This window comes from Chelonia mydas, chromosome 4, assembly GCF_015237465.2.
Source record: "Chelonia mydas isolate rCheMyd1 chromosome 4, rCheMyd1.pri.v2, whole genome shotgun sequence".
In the NCBI taxonomy this organism is placed as follows: domain Eukaryota; kingdom Metazoa; phylum Chordata; order Testudines; family Cheloniidae; genus Chelonia; species Chelonia mydas.
The window spans coordinates 4,197,422-4,211,361 of NC_057852.1; the positions used below are offsets into that span (position 1 = coordinate 4,197,422).

The 13,940-nt window shown below is 39.4% G+C and overlaps 1 protein-coding gene across 2 annotated transcripts; it reads right to left on the minus strand.

The window, feature by feature from the left end:
• Nucleotides 1-5,110: 5,110 nt before the first annotated feature.
• Nucleotides 5,111-13,940, minus strand: LEPROTL1 (leptin receptor overlapping transcript like 1). Of its 2 annotated transcripts, XM_043545324.1 has the most exons (5): nucleotides 13,789-13,875; nucleotides 12,923-13,081; nucleotides 10,659-10,737; nucleotides 8,657-8,843; nucleotides 5,111-7,592 (listed from the first exon to the last, which is right to left on the minus strand). In XM_043545324.1, exons 1-5 carry the CDS (start codon nucleotides 13,802-13,804, stop codon nucleotides 7,476-7,478), a joined length of 558 nt encoding a protein of 185 aa, XP_043401259.1. In that variant the 5' UTR covers nucleotides 13,805-13,875; the 3' UTR covers nucleotides 5,111-7,475. The 2 variants fall into 2 exon arrangements, with proteins under 2 accessions (XP_043401259.1, XP_007070653.1); XM_007070591.4 differs by lacking the exon at nucleotides 12,923-13,081 and having other exon boundaries at nucleotides 13,789-13,940.

Below are 13,940 nucleotides of genomic sequence, written 5' to 3' on the forward strand. Positions count from 1 at the left end.
GAGCGCGGCTGGGGAAAGCGCGCCCAGCCGCCTGCAGACACCGGGGCGCCGCGCTCAGCAGTCCCGGTCCCCACCCAGCCCGCAGCGCCCGCTGGCCCTCGGGCCCCTGCCGCAGAGAGCTCGTGTAACGGGGAGGGGGCTCTCCGCCGGGCAAAGCGCGGGCTCTCCGCCTTCTCCGGCCAGGCCAGGCCGGCGTTTAGCGCGCGCGGTGCAGGACTCCTTCAGGCCCCCTCTGACCCCCTGGAATAAGACTTACTTCAAGGGAGCGCTACAGGCATTTGACCGGTGCCGGACTCCGGGGCCCCGAGGAGAAAAAACTTAGAAGCTTGCAGAAGTGAAAATAGAAAACACAATCTGAACCACCCCGTTTGTCACTAACTTATTCCACGCGGATCGGGGCTTAGCAACCCCGTACTTTCCCAGTTTGTTACCTGGGATAGCGGGCCCTTAACCACGCTGTTTCAGTCAAGGTACTTAGGGCAGAACGAAAAAAGAAAAGGAGGACTTGTGGCACCTTAGAGACTAACCAATTTATTTGAGCATAAGCTTTCGTGAGCTACAGCTCACTTCATCGGATGCAACTTAGGGCAGAACAAAAGCCTTTCCCATCTATGCTTGCCGTGGCCCCTTCTGACTGTAAAATCTGTAACGTGGGAGAGAATATTTTAACAATCTTAAAATGCATTTGATTTCAATGTTTGCACTGCATCACTTTTTAGTTAAGACTAGCTACTTTTGTGCCCATAGTTCTCTCAAAATTTGGCAAAACGTTTGTGCCATACATTTCCTCAGCAAGCTTCTGCAGTATTTTACACATTTGGGATTATCTTGAGGCAGCTCTTATTCCAGCTTCAGTTTGGGTTCGTACATCTTAGACTCAAGCTTTAAGGCCTGAAAGGACTATTTTGATTTTTTAGTCTTACCTGTATATCACAGGCCACAGAACCTCACCCACCCATTCCTGTAATAGGCCAATAATCTCTGTATGAATTATTAAAGTCCTCAAATCTTGATTTAAAACTTCAAGTTACAGAGAATCCACCATTTACTATAGTTCAAACAGGCGACCCATGCCGCACACTACAGAGGAAGGCAAAACAAAACAGGGTTTCTGCCGACCTGACCTAGAAGAAAATTCCTTCCCAACCCCAAATATGGCAGTCTGTTAGACCCACCAGCCAGACACCTGGGAAAAAATTATCTGTAGTAGCTCAGAGCTCTCCCCCTCTCATGTCCCACCTCTGGCCTTTGGAGAGATTTGCTAACAACAGTCACACATGGGCCACGTTGCTATCATAGGCAACATCAAACCATCCTGTCAAGGTTCCTTCCCCCCTCTGAACTCTAGGGTACAGATGTGGGGACCTGCATGAAAAAGCCCCTGAGCTTATTTTTACCAGCTTAGGTTAAAACTTCCCCAAGGTACAAACTATTTGTGCTTTTGTCCCTGGACTTTATTGCTGCCACCACCAAGCGTCTAACAAAATATAACTGGGAAAGAGCCCGCTTGGAAATGTCTTTCCCCCCAAAATCCCTCCAAGCCCTACACCCCCTTTCCTGGGGAAGGCTTGATAAAAATCCTCATCAATTTGCAGAGGTGAACACAGACCCAAACCCTTGGATCTTAAGAACAAGGAAAAAGCAATCAGGTTCTTAAAAGAAGAATTTGAATTGAAGAAAAAGTAAAAGAATCACCTCTGTAAAATCAGGATGGTGAATACCTTACAGGGTAATCAGATTCAAAACATAGAGAATCCCTCTGGGCAAAACCTTAATTTACAAAAAGACACAAAAACAGGAATATCCATTCCATTCAGCACAACTTATTTTCTCAGCCATTTAAACAAAACAGAATCTAACACATATCTAACTAGATTGCTTATTAACCCTTTACAGAACTTCTGACCTGCATTCCTGCTCTTGTCCCAGCAAAAGAAACAGACAGACAGACCCCTTTGTCCCCCCCCCCCCAGCTTTGAAAGTATCTTATCTCCTCCTTGGTCATTTTGGTCAGGTGCCAATGAGGTTATCTTTAGCTTCTTAATCCTTTACAGGTGAAAGGGTTTTTTCCTCTGGCCAGGAGGGATTTAAAGGTGGTTAGCCTTCCCTTTATGACACATCCCCTGCATAAAAACTTAACAAGCTCAATCTTGAAACAAGTTAAGTTTTTGCTCCCACTGCTCCTCTTGGAAGGCTGTTCCAGAACTTCACTCCTCTGCTGAGAATAGCCAAACTACACAATGACCATGAAGTACAGCTTGCTGTTGTTACAGGATTTGATTTTAACAGTATCTTTGGCACAAACAGCCTTTCCGTGTTTAACTTACAGCTTAGCAACAGTGCCCAGGAACAAGATCCATGAAAATTAAAATAATAGAAAAAGTACATGTAACACTTCCATAGTAAATTGGTAGATTAACGTTGCCACTGACTTAATTTTATAAATAAACGGACAATGTGGGAGAGATTACATTTAGAGGTTTTAGACTTGATCATTTGTTGCACACGGTAGACAAATTTGAGGGAACTCTACATGCTAAACATTTTTTCTATACTTTTTCCAGTTATGGTAACACTCTACTCATTGAAGGAATAATTTGTAATAGGCAGACTCAGAAGCTTCATTTTATGTTGACATTGTTAACACTTCACTTTCTTTCCAGTCTCTGGTATATAAACCCATTGTACCACTATTTTTGTATAAACATTTAAATCTCAGTGGTTTCTTGAGGCCAGGTGATTGCATAAAGTTCAAGTCTATAGTATCCATCCTTTTGCAAATGCAACCTAATTTTTTTTTTTTAAATACAATAGGCAGCCTTATTCTTTAAACTATCCATCCACAAGGACTTTTTGGCCTTTTCCACTCATAAGATAGTGCAAGTTCAGAGTTCATGCGTGTGACATTTTATACCTTGGGGGAGCATACTGTAGCCCCCATATTCCTCATTTTCATATAATTGTGATCTTACAAATAAAGCATGCTTTGTAAGGTATCAGGGGAAAGGTCATGATCTGCTGGAAGTCATTTCTCTATCCATAGATGTGTATCGTTAACTCATATGATATGAGAATTGTGTTGTATGGTGGTCACTAAAACATGCTGTAAGTTTGGGGAATCAGCCAGATATTAGCTCCACAGAGGCAACAGCAAGGAAGGTAACCAACACCCAGGCGGGGTATCAAACAACCATCAACAGCCATTGTCCAACAAGGGAGCTGCAATGACTCACCTGCATGGGGCCACACCAGGGGAATTGCTCAACCTTGCTTGGAGAGACAATGCTCACGCAACTCTGGACAGGGGTTGGGGGGACAAAGCCAATAGGGAAGAAAAGACATGATAAAAGGAAGAGACATTTGCCATGCTCTTCCTCTCTTCCACCTACATCTACAGACACCACACCAAGCGACTGAAGCGCTGATCAAAGGGGAGAGCCTAGCTGAAGAGCAGCCAGCCAGCCTGTGGTGAGAAGCATCTAAGATTGTAAAGACATGGAAAGTGTTAGAGCAGCTTAGAATGTGTTTTGCTTTTATTTCATTTGATCAAATCTGACTTGTTATGCTTTGACTTATAATCACTTAAAATCTATCATAGTTAATAAGTTTGTTTATTCTACCTGAAGCAGTGCATTTGGTTTGAAACATGTCAGAGGCTTCCCTTGGGATAACAAGCCTGGTACATATCAATTTCTTTGTTCAATTGACGAACTCATAAACTTGCAGTGTCCAGCAGGCATAACTGGACATTGCAAGATGGAGGTTCCTAGGGTTGTGTCTGAGACCGGAGATATTGGCTAGTGTCATTTGCTTGCGAGTAGCTGGGAGCAGCTTCCATGCCAGAGGCTGTGCATGAACAGCCCAAGAGTGGAGATTCTCACAGCAGAGCAAGGTAAGGCTGGCTCCCAGAGTCAAGGATTGGAGTGACCTAGCAGATCACCAGTCCAGATAACACCAGGGGGGAACGTCGCAACAAGTATTTTAGATTTTAGTCAAGAGTAACTTATCCTAGTCAAATTCCATTTGCCATTGTGCTAATTAATGTCCATTGATATGTTTAGACCTAAAGTATCCCTAATCCTTATTTGCTAATTTAATAGTCTCAACTCAGTTGCGTCCAACAAACTATATTAACACTTCCCCCACTACTGGTCCCAAGAGATCTCATTTACCCCAGAAAAGCAGCTCTTCGTTGTTACGGTCATAAGTTCTTCCCTCACCCACTCGTTTCCTCACTTATGAGTGATGGTTAGAAAATTAAAGTTTCAACCATTAGAAGCCATCTATTATAATTTTCCTCAGATTTCACACATTAGAAATACATGTTTTTTTGCTTTTCAGAAACTGGTTTGACGCCATCAAGTTATCAGTTTTTCCCCCCTAGAAAAAAGGAAAGGACTCATCTACAGTTTCCATTGATTTCTTTTGTTAGAAACAGGCACTTCCCAATTTTCAGAAGTTTGCTGATGAACGTATTTCACACCACTCTTTATAAATCAGTATTCTTATACCTTGTGTGTACTGAGGCAATATAGCAGAAGCTCAACATACCAGAGTTTTGACTGACAACATATTACTGTGGAATATTTATGTTTAAATTGTGCTAGCTTGGGCAAATCCACTGGTTACAACTAATAAAATACTGTATGGTTTAGCATACTGTTATATATAATTTAAGAATTTCAGAAGTCCCCATATTGTGACATCTATTGGCAATGTAAGCATATACAATTAAGTTAGAGAGGTAGTATCTGATATTACACATCTTACAAATGAAATTCAAGAAAATGGGAGAGAGAGACTTGGAAAAGTGTCTAAACATTTTAAATTCTCTTTTATGGCTTTTTTGGAGTTTGTTGGGACATCACTGTGTACTGATGAATATATGATCTTAAACCTCCACAATAAACCTCAATAGCAGCCTCAGATTAATGAAGTACTGGCTCACAGAACTGCCTCAAGTAATTTTTGAAAACAAGCACATTTTTCCAACAGCAAGGACAACCCTATGAAAACAAGTTGGGGAAAGCAATCCATGTTTTAAACACATCAGATTCTACTCTTTGATTAACATAACAGTATATTTTAATTAAATACCCAGAACTCAAGCTGATATTTAAAATGTTTATTGTTTCATCATTAAAAGTTCTCTATAGAAGGATGGTAATGCTATTTCAGTGCATATTATATGGAAAAATCATACCTCTCAAGTGTCTAGCCTAGAAACCAGAGACAGCACTATGTCTAATTAGTGTGCAAGGTCAAGAACACAATGCTGTCAATGCAAATATACAGAAAAATACACAGCTATTAAATATAAAAAATTCTGTGGTCAAGTGGAAGAGTAACAGGGTATTACAATGACAACTAGGAAAGCAATGTGGGTATGGGAAAAACAGAACTCATTTCTTGGGCAATTGACTGGGACAGGTCAAAAAAATTCAAGAATCTGGGAGGAGTTGTCAAAGTCACAAGTGCTACCTTTTGTGTGAAGGCAAGTACTATCCTTAGCCACTGGTTTAGAAGATTTTCAAAAGCATGGACAAGTGCCACTGAAAGTCAATGAAACATGCTTCTAACTCACTTAGGCACTTTTGAAAATTTCCACCTTACTCAGCAGATTCTTCTGTTACATGTCTTTACAGGTGGCTGAAATGCTATCTGCTAAAGACTCACTTTCTGCACACCTATGACTTTATTCTTCAGTTCCTTTATAGCTATGGAGAATATTGCTCAAAGCCACAACATTGTGTGGCTTTAGTAGACAGACAGGTAGCTGTACACACTAGACTACATATCTTGAACATACAATATCACATATATAACTATCAGACTTGAAATAGTCAGTTTTATAGTTAGTTTACATCCGTATAAATAAAATAATCCCCTTTCAAACAAGATAAGCCAAGATCCACTTACTCTGTGCTTTTTTATACTGAAGCACTGGTCATTAAGACCTAAGTAATCAATTTTTATCATGCCTGCACAGTTAGCTTTCTAATCTTCATTTTAAAAAAAGTTGAATAAAAATAGATTTAGAAGTATTTTTGGTCAGCTTTATTGATGCATCTAATACAATCAAGCCTGGCTAATCTGCATTAATCCACTGTCTACCACAATGAATGTCTAATAAATAGGATTTGCTTCAATTAAAAACAGACAACTGAGAGGTATGCTGAAAACTTGTCTTAAATATTGTAAATTACAGGTGATATAGCCTTATGGAACAAGAACTACAATTATTACAGATAACATTACTGTTAACAGATAATGCATGAACTGAAAGACTGACAGTCACTAGGAAATCATTTCAGTCAAAGACTTGCAAAAAAGTTGTGCTTTGACGGTACTGTATATTCATATAGCAATCAATTTTCTTACATAAGTTAAATACCTATGATTTAAGTGTTAGTCTACATTTGAAAAGCCATTTTACTCAATATATACTATGTATAAAATAAATTTAAAAAGGGAAGCGGGGAAAATATTTTGTATACGCTGCAAAAAAACAAACAAACAAACAAAAAAACCACAAAAACACACATCAGTAGTTCCATAAATGAACATTTTACCTCCCTTTGGTAAAATGTGAAAAGTTGACATAAGACCAAAAACATACAATACTTATAAATAGAAACATTTCAACACAGATTTTTTGAAAAATGGAATTAAATGTCAGTTTTCTTTTCTCAACAATGCAATTTAAATTTTGCATTTTATAGCATCAATAAACTTACAGATAAGAGATTTGCATGTCACACCCACGCAAGAGTTGAGAACAAAAAGGGGGAAGTACTCCTTTAAGGGTGTTAAAAACATAGGAATCAGATCCCAGAAAATAATTACCTGCTTATTGGCAGAAGCCCCATCCCCAAACCAGTGGCATCAATACTTCAGTCATAGTGAGGTATGAACAGAAAAGTCTACAGCTGGTACTCCCACCCATTATGCATACCCACACCCCCATACACATTTGCTTATTGACAATGTTGTCGTTTGGGCAGTACAATTGCTTACTTTGTCTCCTTTGTACATCATATTTTAATCACCAGGGTCAAGAGAAAGAAAAAAAAAAAAAGATACATTTTATCTTTAACTCAATATTACTGTTGCTCTTTAAAAAAAAAAAAAAAAAAACCTTTCAATGAAACCATTTAAAAATTCTTGTTCCAGCATTTATATGTAGCATAAATACAAAAACAGAATGGAAACAACAATTACAATTTTTAAAGTGAGATACTAAACATATTTAGATAAAAGGAAGTGAAAACAGTGTCTTCTTCCAAACAATAGAAACCTTGAAATCCATCAGCAAGTCAGTCAAGATAGTACACTTACAATAAACAAGGTGAAAAAGAGTATCTAAAATACACCCAAGGTTTGCTATGCTATTTCTCCTTATTGCCCTTTCTCTCATTTGTATGGATGGCCACTGAATGACACGATGTCTGTGACAGTTCTGTACTAAACTCCTTTCACCACTGCTGCCAGCTGAAGTCGTCATTGCTGCCAAAGACCAAGAAAAATCCTAGGATAGTAGCAAAGATGACAGTATTCCCTGTGAGGACGAGTGCACATGCTCCCCACAAAATCTGTGGATAAGGGAAATTTAGTTACATATACAGAGAAACAAACAGCAGAAGCAACCAAATGAGACAAAAATGAGTATGCAAAGTTACTGAACGTGGTCTGAAATGTAACAAGTCACTGATGCAAGGACAAGTTTGTATATTATGATTTGAAATTAAACCATAAAGCCCAGGTACATGTTTTAACAATTCTCTCACAGTTGGTCCGGCACCAGAGCAGCTCCCCACACTGCTAGCAATAGAAGAAGTGCTAGAGTACAAGTACAGCTGCTTTTTACCACCATATCATCTAGACCTGCTCCAAGCAGGGTTAGATAACACAGTAAAACACGTCTGCTCTCAACCTACCCTTGTGCTTCTTTGGTTGCTAGCCCGAGTACTAGACTTGCCTAAACAGAGAATTATATATGCAGCCCTTTAAAAAAAAAAAGTTATCTTGGTAACTAAGTGGGATTTTCAAAAGCCATCTAAAGGAATTAGGTGTTCAGAATCCATTAAAAGTCAATAGAAGTTGGGCACCTGACTCCCTCAGGCACTTCTGAAAGCCACACTTCAGTTGGGAGGTTTCCCTCTAGGAAAGAACTTAAACAACTTTATTTTCTGATTTTCTCAATGGAATTAAAGCAGACTAGATATTCTTTCAAAAGGTGTAAGTGAAAGAATACAAAGCAGTACAGAGTGTTTTGAGGGACTGAAGAGAATTATACATGGATTAGAATGAGGGCCACTCATTTTTTCATCATTCTCTGACATCCTATATTTTTGTTTACTGAACCTAACAAAAAGAAGAAAGAGAAAAAGCTGACTACCAAGGAACTATCCTTTCTAACTATTATACAAATGGTCTCCAAATTATTTGGAACATTTCTAGTTTTGTTTCTGGGGGTAAGTTTTTATATTGCTGTTGTGTTATATATATTTTCATCTACTCAGGTACACTCTAAACATCTTAGTTTAAGTTTAAGTTATATCAAAATGAATCAGCAAAACTTTAAGCTCAGAGAGAGTATTACACAACATAGAATCATTTAGCAAAGAACATGTTCCCATATGGAAATATTACCAACCAGTTGTGCTCTGGCAAATACTATAGGTAGTCCAAATGCTGAGACAACAATGCCTGTTGTAAGAAATATTGCTAGTTCCTTGCAAGCATTACTTGTAGCATCTGTTTCATCTACTAATCTTCTTGCTATGCAGTATGGAATAGGAGAAAGGATGTAAAAAAACAGAACAAACAGTGGCCAGTATTGGCTGGGGAAAAGAAAAAAAAAAGAGACAAGAGTTAATATTTCCATTTCTCCACAGTAAATACTTTATTATTGCTTTTCCTGATATAAGATTATACTTTTATCCCACCACCCAGGAAACAGGAAAGTTTAAGAAGCCCCTACCACAGTGATTGCTGTACAAAGCATATTAAGAACTAGTCGCTTGCCCCACTGCAAAGTTATAACCCTCTTTTAATCGATTTCCTATTCAGGCAAAACTTTAAGAATGGGGCATTCCAACATGAACTGACAGACATATTGGCTCCCGTTCATTTATGTGGGAAGTGAATTCCATAACCAAGATAGGCCCACCGATGAAAATGTTCTGGCAATAGCCCCAGATGTTCAAGCCTGGGGCTGATTCAGCTGACCTCAATGACAGTGGAGGAAAACCGGTTGAGAGGGAGGGAGTTCTCAGAAGGTTATAGAGAAAGATCTCAATCTGCTCCTCCCTTCGCTTCATGAACTTGTATTGAAACATTTAAAACAAAAAAAACAAATCCAGCTATCATTACTAAAAATAATCAAATGCCAAGATCTTTTAACATTTTAAATGTCCAAGTGTAACAATGCCATTATGTAATCCATACATCCATACCATTTGGCAATAATCGTTTATTTTATTAACACTTAAACTGATATGGTTTCTTAAGCACACAATGAAGGGAAAGACATAGCCATCCATGTTTTTCTGGGAGCCTCATTGCATCATTTAAGAGAACCAGATATGATCAACTCCACTCTGAATATTTTAGCAACCAAGCCAAGCTTTATAGGACTTAAAAGCTGCCCATAAAAAAATTATCTGTGGAAGGAGACAATTGTTTTCCACAGACATTTATAAAAAAAAAAAAGCATAGCAATAGCATAGCAATGGAATGAATGCCTCCATAATATTTTTAAGAACTTGGAAAATTAATATTTTGGCAGATATTTTAAGTTTAGAGTTCACTCAGTAAGAAGGGGTCATACAAAGTATATTTAGCACTACACCTGACATTCAACACACAGAAAGCAGGGAAAAGGACGCTACAGACCAAAACACAGACCCATGAGGACAACTTATCCCACAACAACAGTGCAAGATGTCATCCTACCTAGCAAGAGGTGTTTAGTATATTTTTTTCATTCTACCATAAGTTGAAAGACCAGGACAATTTATCAAACAGACCTGGTATATGGAAGAAACGAGAAGGGCCTTCCCTTGGGCTAGATGGTCTACAAGCTTGTCTATCAGTGAATCGAGAGAGACAAGCTAGGTGAGGTAATATCTTTTATTGGACCAACTGTTGTTGGCGAGAGAGACCAAGAAGTTGGTCCAATAAAAGATATTACCTTTCCCTCCTTATCTCTCGAATATTCTGGGACCAACTCAGCTACAACACTGAATGTATCAGTGAATCTGCCAACTATCCAACAGAGCTTGTTGGACAAAGTGGCCACCACACTGGCAATACATTTCTATTTCCCATTTCACTACATGCTAAAACCCTTGTCAATCGCAAGTACACAGAGGTTATAGGATAAAAGGAGTATTTGAGAAATATTTTTCTGATGCTTTCCTTAACGGTTTGTATTTAAGACTATCCTATTAATATTAGTTGATTTCCCTCTTCTGACCAGATAGCTGCAAACTAGTTCACAGGTGATCTTTGTTTTTTCCAACATTTTCAATCCATAATCAAAAAACTGCCTATAGGAACAGGCGAGTGTGCACCAAAAGGGTTTTCAGTACACTAGATCTGGAGGACAGACTATTCAGTAGTGAAAGGGCAAGAGGTCAAACTGTATACATTACCTATTGTACTGCGGAAGAGCACATCCAAGCATTAAGAACATTAGTCCAATTGCTCCTCCAAAGGACAAACTAATCAAAGCTGTAAGGAAAACAAATCAAGAACAGGATGGTCAGTTTGTTGGACCACATGGAACACTACTACACAATCTGAAAGCATTAACAATTTTTTTGGCTGTTGGCAAAGCTGAACAATATCTACACAAGTCAAGGGTGTCATTGCGATAACAGCCTCCTCCTGCTGCATTAACAGACTTTCAAAGTCAAGGTGGAGGAGGGGATATCTTTTATTGGACCAACTTTTGTTGGGGAGAAAAACAAGCTTTCGAGCTTACAGAGTATCCTATAATATCCAAGTCAATTTTACTTTTATAAACATTTAAAACAGATCAATGGATGCTGTTCCAGTAGATTGGGGCGAGCTGATCTCATTCCTCCCCAGCATTTGCTTGACAGAATACGCTGTAATTAAGGTTGCAAAACAGATTCAATAATAATCCTGTTTTTCACTTGCTCAAAAACTCCTTGGGGCTAGACAGAAGATTAATTTTTTTGCATGTTTGAAGGAAATCTATTCAACTACTTGAATTGTGAAAAACAAATGTGTCACACTAATAATGCAAATGGGCTGAACTTTGAAATGAGCCACAAATCACGCTTATTGAACGGAATATCCCATAATCAAGCTTGCAAAAAATACAACTGGACATATTTCTAAATTACTTGTATTCACTTAGCACAATAAGATTTTAGCAAAGAAGCCCAGCCTCCTTTGTATAAACTTACTGCCTTATACTTATTCATTGTTTAGTATCATAGGTCAGAGATTGACAATTGTTCACAAGGCTATGTTCTGAAACCTTCTCTTATGTGATTTTTTTTTAAAAGTTATTCTGAAGTTATATTTGACTAAATTAGTGTCAAGTCACATGCAACATATACCTCATAATTTTATTTCACACTCTGAGATGTCCACGTTTAGATAAAAATAAAGTATGGTAATTGCATCCACTAGAAATCTTTTTTTTTTGAAATCAGAAAATAGAAGCTATTCCCATTGACTGATGTGAAAGTGTAATTGTTTTAAATCCTCATTTTACATCCTATCAAACAATGTCCTCTTAAAACTGCTCAGTTATTTACCAATGAAAATGTTAACTTGATATACAGCCAAATTAAATTTTACAGCTACTATGCTTTTCAGAATTAAATCTTTTAAAGTGCTACCATTTGTGTATTAAGTAGGATTCAGTCAAACCTACTGAAACTCAAGTTCCCAGATTCTTTTCACTGATTCCAAGCCATTAGAGCATTATAAGCAAACATTTTATTTCTCATTTATTTCATATTTAATTTAAGGAGATGTTTATTGGTATTACAGTAAAAGGTTCTGTACATTTGTATTTAACACTACACAAAAATGTAACTTTGGTTACAGGAACATTTATATTAAGCTTTAAAAGAAAGTCTATTTTAGATGAAGTTTTGAATGTAATTTAAAATGAGGCTTTCACCTCTTTGTTTGCTACATATTTTCACCTGTTAATACTTAAAGAACAAAGATGATGCAAGTGGGACTGTCATATCCACCTTGGGACTTTCTCAAGCACAAGAGAGGTTGAGTCCCTTCAGGTAACCTCATGGGGTTACTTCATTTATTAATCCTATTCTGAGGAAAATGTGATTTAACTTGGGCAGTATGATTAAGCTAGCAATGAGAATGAATAGAGGTTTCTCATGAAGCTACGTGGTATATACATACCCATTTCCCAGTATAGATTCAGACAATAAAATTGAAGTGAACAGAGTTTTTGGAATTGTAAAAAGTATTTTCCTTTCATATTTTTCAAAATGGATTATTCGGTTTGTTTATGGATTCCAAAGCCCACTGGAGCTAACAAAAACTCTGACCTCAAAGGACTCTGAATCAGCCCTTTCATTAATTTGACAGCATTTTGCCCATAGTACATTGTACTGTTTACCCCGTACACTCAGTCGGTTTCTTCTATTTATGTGGGTCATTTTAAGAGAAAATACAATTATACAGCAAAAATCAGTGAGATCTCAGAAGCAGAGCTAGTACCTGAGGCTACTTCTAGCTCATTTCAAATTCTAAACAATCAAAGGAATTATTAATATAGAAATATGTTAAATTTCATGTTAAACCTGTTTCCCATTAAGTTATTGTGCTTTTGGTTCCATGTGTTCATTTTTATCTGAAAACATTTTGAGGCAAATGACAGATTTTCAAGAAGCTGAAGTCTTACCAATTCTTAACCAGCAGGCTGGCTTCATTGTAAATCTGTCTTTAAATAACGTCCTAAGATCAGAATTATTTAACTTCACAGATTCATAAAGGTATTCCCCAAGAGATTTCAGTCCATTTAAAGTTAGGATTTGTTTTACGAAAAATGTTACTGGAGATTCTAGTTGTATAGATACAATACAAATGAAGATTAGAGTAAATCTAGGATTTGAGGAGTCAGCTTGCCAGTAGCCAGAAGATGACTTTCATTGGAAGAGCGAGGGAAAGCACAAATAATATTTCATGCAGAATTTACTGGTTGTGGGTGTTTAAAATTTGACCTTCCACCCTCCTGTCTGCAAAGGCGCCCCCACGAACGAGAGCCAAGGGTAAGCCAATCAAGTGCTGCAGGCCTACGGCTTTGTTTTCACGTGGAAACAGCTACCTTGCAGTCAAACCCAAGTGGGGACAAGGTACGGGTGTGTTTGCCAGCCCCCGGCGGTGGGTACTGGGTTGGCCTGGATCAGCCACACGGAGGAAGAGACCACTCGGGCCTCCAGACCGAGTCTCCCCCACAGGGAGCGCTCACCCCGAGAGCCGCTCAGCGCGGCGCCCGGTCTCCCGCGGCGCTGTGGGCGCTAGGCAGCTCTGACAGCCGTTTCCGCGCGCCCGCGGCCCAGCCACTGCTCCCCGCCAGGGTGGAGGGCCCGACCCGAGGCTGCGGGAGACCGGCCCCGCACCGGGGAGCGAAGGCGCTGCCCCGGCGGCTCCCCCTCTACCTCGGGGCACGGGGTGTAGCTGGGACATTGGGTCTCGGGGCACCCATCCGCCTCCGCTCCCTGACCCCTCCCGACGCCGAGCGCCAACAACCGCTCCGGCCCCCGGCACCTTTGATCCCGGCCATAGCGCCGCCGCTCCCCTCAGCGCACAGCCGGCCGCCGGCGCAGAGCAGGCCCGACCCCACCCCACCCCCGGAAGTGCGTATGCGGCGAGACAACACTTCCGGTAAGAACTGCGCAGCCGCCAAGGCAGGAGCTCGA

Coding starts and splice junctions, on each gene's coding strand:
- LEPROTL1 (XM_043545324.1), bottom strand. Junction 10,738..12,922: donor AGCCTGCTGGTTAAGAATTG/GTAAGACTTCAG, acceptor TTTTCCTTACAG/CTTTGATTAGTTTGTCCTTT. Junction 8,844..10,658: donor GCTCTTCCGCAGTACAATAG/GTAATGTATACA, acceptor TCTTTTCCCCAG/CCAATACTGGCCACTGTTTG.